This window comes from Limulus polyphemus, unplaced genomic scaffold, assembly GCF_000517525.1.
Source record: "Limulus polyphemus unplaced genomic scaffold, Limulus_polyphemus-2.1.2 Scaffold1, whole genome shotgun sequence".
NCBI classification, from domain to species: Eukaryota; Metazoa; Arthropoda; class Merostomata; order Xiphosura; family Limulidae; genus Limulus; species Limulus polyphemus.
The window spans coordinates 3,492,644-3,496,616 of NW_013665611.1; the positions used below are offsets into that span (position 1 = coordinate 3,492,644).

The 3,973-nt window shown below is 29.3% G+C and overlaps 1 protein-coding gene across 1 annotated transcript in view; it reads right to left on the reverse strand.

Annotated features, from left to right (window-relative positions):
• Positions 1 to 2,806, reverse strand: part of LOC106461018 (stimulator of interferon genes protein-like) — a 38,363-nt gene extending 35,557 nt beyond the window's left edge. The window contains exons 1-2 of the mRNA XM_022390630.1: positions 2,789 to 2,806; positions 181 to 368 (exon numbers count right to left, since the gene is read on the reverse strand). Coding sequence (XP_022246338.1) covers positions 181 to 358 — 178 coding nt within the window. The 5' untranslated portion in view covers positions 359 to 368; positions 2,789 to 2,806. The remainder of the gene's footprint in view (positions 1 to 180; positions 369 to 2,788) is intronic.
• Between the last annotated feature and the right edge of the window lie 1,167 nt (positions 2,807 to 3,973).

Here is a 3,973-nt window from a genome sequence, read left to right on the forward strand (position 1 = left end):
AAATATGAAAAATATAAATATATAAAATATATGAAATATATAAATAAAGTACTAACCCAATCTTCTTTTTTTTTCTTACTCTTGGGTTTCGAAGTTAAAATGATTGATCTTCATCATTAATCTAACATTTATATATGTAAATTATATCCTTAAACAGTAAGTTATTACAATGGATCTCACCTTTTTCATTAAAGTCACCATAAATAACTTCAATCTGATCAGTATTTGGGACAAATAAACAATGCAGAAAAAACAAACTTAAAGCAGTTACACAAGATGCAATTGCAGCTCGAGCTTTGCGTCTTTCTGGAACAGATCCAACATAGAAGTCATCTTCTTTAGACACTGCTGAATACATGTGGCTGGACCTAGTAAAAAAAATATTATATTTAGAATACATTTATATCCAGTACATAATATAAATAAAATCAATACATAAATATAGATTTGCATGTTGGGGGAAAATAGCAAACTTTGAATAGGTCAACCTTTTTAACCAATAACTTCTGCCCATAATATTTGCAGCTCTGGGCACATTGGTCATTTGTTAGTGTTTTAGTGCAATCTACAGAAACAGCTGGCATGTCTCAAGGCCATGATTGTATGATACGACATAGCAAGTACTGCAAACTTAGTGATCTTGTTACATTGTCACAAACCACTCAACAATAAACACCTTGTACATTTAATTTGATGTGACTGTTGTGTTACATAATACATTGTAGTTTAAGCTCAGATAAGATTATTGCACAAAGTATTAGTAGGAACATTATAAGTCATTGTTAACAGAAGTTGTGTATGTTATTAAAAAAAGGTGTAATATGATAATATATGTCTAATGACCTTGTGCAACCATATATCTGCATCTGAAGGAAGAAATAATTCAAACCTAACTCCTTGCATATTTCCCCACTAAGAAATTGCCCATTCTCGAACAAAATCTACAACTCAGATGAATTAGAATAGAAAGGGCTTGTGGAATGATGAGAGAATCATTCAGTTATGATTCAATGGTGGTTACCACCATAATGATTATGTGTAGGAGATGACTGTATGTTTTTGACCTATGAAGCAAAGCTACTTCTTCATACAAATGAATAAAAAAAGTAAATAATTGGTATATTAGTTGAATCTTTTGTACTATCATTTTCAGGCTATTGTAGCAAAAAAGAACCAAGGGCATCATGATCAAACAAATTTAATAAATCAAGTCAAACTTATTAACAATATCCTCTTTGGATTTTTCAAAAAAAGGAATACTCAAGTATTATTTCAAGTATAATATGGTAACTTATTAGTAGCATTCTATGTTTTCAGTAATGATAACAGACAAGATTACAAAAAACATTTATATATCAGCATTGTGAAACAGAAATAAATAAATACAAAAATATGTTACCAACATAAACTGAACCACTCAGTATGTTATGAAAATAACAAAATAAACAGTTTAACCCCAGATGTCACTGTCATCTCTTGAGTAGTTACATCAACTTCAAGAAATGAGTTCCCAACAGTACATACATTTAATTATAAGTTCTACCTTCATGATTGACAAAAATGTTCATTACTTTTTGTACATTAAGAAAATCCTGGTGAATGAATAATCTTCACCATGAGACAATCATAGTTTCACGCAAAAAAAAAAGTAGTTCACAAGACTACTGCTTAACAATGTTGAAAAGAATGTTCAACAACAGGCCATATCAAAAGAAGATAAAAAGAGTTTTACATCCCACTATAAGTTGAATTCCTGTAATACTGTAAAAGAAAAATTAATAAAATAAAGATTATTCTTCATGGTTTATTTGTTTGTTGCTAAGCTTAAAGCTACACAATAAGCCACTGTGCTGTGTCCACCACAGGTATTAAAACCCAGTTCTTAGCATTATAAGCCTTCACACTTACCACTGAATAATACATGGTATTACTTGTGTAACTGGTACTAATGAAAAAAAAATTACTAGCAAAAACTCATTACCTAACTCGGCAGTTAAGTTTAACATACTGTAGCTCAGTATAGGTTGATGTGACTACTGTGTTACATCATACACTGTATTTTAGGCTTAGACAAAATGATTGAAAATGTACGAAACTTGTAAGTTGTCAATAGAAGTTGTTTGTGTATAATGTAGTAAGTGTACATTAATAATATATGTAATGACAGTGACACGAGATGTCTGCACCTGAAGAAACAAATAATGCTATCATAATTCATCATGCATATAAAGCTTAAACTGAATAAAGCAAAAAACAAAATATTTTACAAAATCCAAGTCTCTCATCTGCCTAAATTGGTTAATGGCAATGAGTGTCATCAATGGAGCTTTATACGACTAAGCAATGAAGATTCAATAGCTTATTTTTCTTCATTCATTTTTCTTTTTTATACACTTTATAATATTTAATTACAGAAATTTTGTCTTTTGCTTTTATCCTAGTTTTGGGAAAGACAGTTGAATGAATTGATTAAAATTAGTACTTATGTCTTTCTTATTATAGCAATAGCTACAAGTTTGAATACACAATTCAAAACTGATTTAAAGCAACAATCAAATGTACTATTAATATTTTTATATTAAATGTTAGTAATACCAACTTTTGTCCACTTGCTTATAAATTAATTAAATTAGCTTTGTTTGAAAATTATACTGTCTTACATGCATGGGGAATGTAAACAATAAACAAATAAAGAAAACAGCTAACTTGCCCAAGTCAGGCACCTAAAAATTCTCAGAGCCCTAAAATTAAATCAACCAATTATTATTTCAGATTTAATAAACCATACCACTCTAGCAATTTTCAACATTATCCATATTTCAATACTGTGTCAACTTGTACTCTGTTTCTTGTGCTGCTGTTGGTGGAAACTGGCCAATGGTATGGTTGCTACTAGAGGTATGTATTCAAAAGCCACAAAAGTTTGGTATGGAATGAGCACTAGGCCTCCCACATGAGATTATCAACACAATAAAACTAATATTATTGAAACAGACTCTGGGTATCCTAATTATTATCTATTCCATATTAGGTTTCAAATTTTAATACGAACTTCTGATCAAAGTAGGCTAACTATATACAACAAAATTAATATATGTCTAGCAATAAACATAGTTAATTAACAATAGTGTTCAAACTACACTACTTATAATGACTAAAACACAATACTTCATCAGTTAATGGTATTAATTTTCAGCTGTAAATCTAATAATCTCTCCCATGATTCAGTCAGCTAAGGAGGCTTAAATTAGTCCTAAATCCATATACTAAGCTAATAATGCAGAATAATTATAATAAATGAAAATTAATTAGGAATGATAAAAAATTAAAGAAGATATATTAAATATACTAACCAATGCTGTATCTACTTTGTGATAACATTTTCCCTTGTTTATGTATATATCCATTTATGAACTACCATTGTTAAAACAATAATATTATGTGAATGGACTATCTAATTTTATTTCTTCCTTCTCTAAAACTTTTCAAACTTTACATGATTGATATATTTTCATTTATTTATTTATTTTTGCCAAGTGCAAAGCTACACAATAGGCTATCTGCAATGTGTCCATTTCAAGAAATGACATCCCAGATTTTAGCATTACTTAAACTTGCCACTGACCCATTAGAAATTATAAAGGTATGATTGTTTTATTTTGTAAAACAAATTGATGTTATTTTAATTTCCATGTTGATTGACTTTCAATTTAGAGTGCATATATAATTTTCAAAATACTAGGTCTTTACTTTGGCTTAGTTTGCATTTTCCTACCAAATAAAATGATTTGATTGTGATTACTTGTTTCCCTTGGTTGGTTGTAATGCATTTCAGTAGCTGGGTAGTTATAGATAACACTTACCACTCCAATTGTAAACATAGCAATCAATATGTTATACAATAAAGAGAGGGAAAAAAAGTTCCCATGGTTCCGAAAAGAAAGTGACTAAAGCTTTTTTGTACAATTTGTTA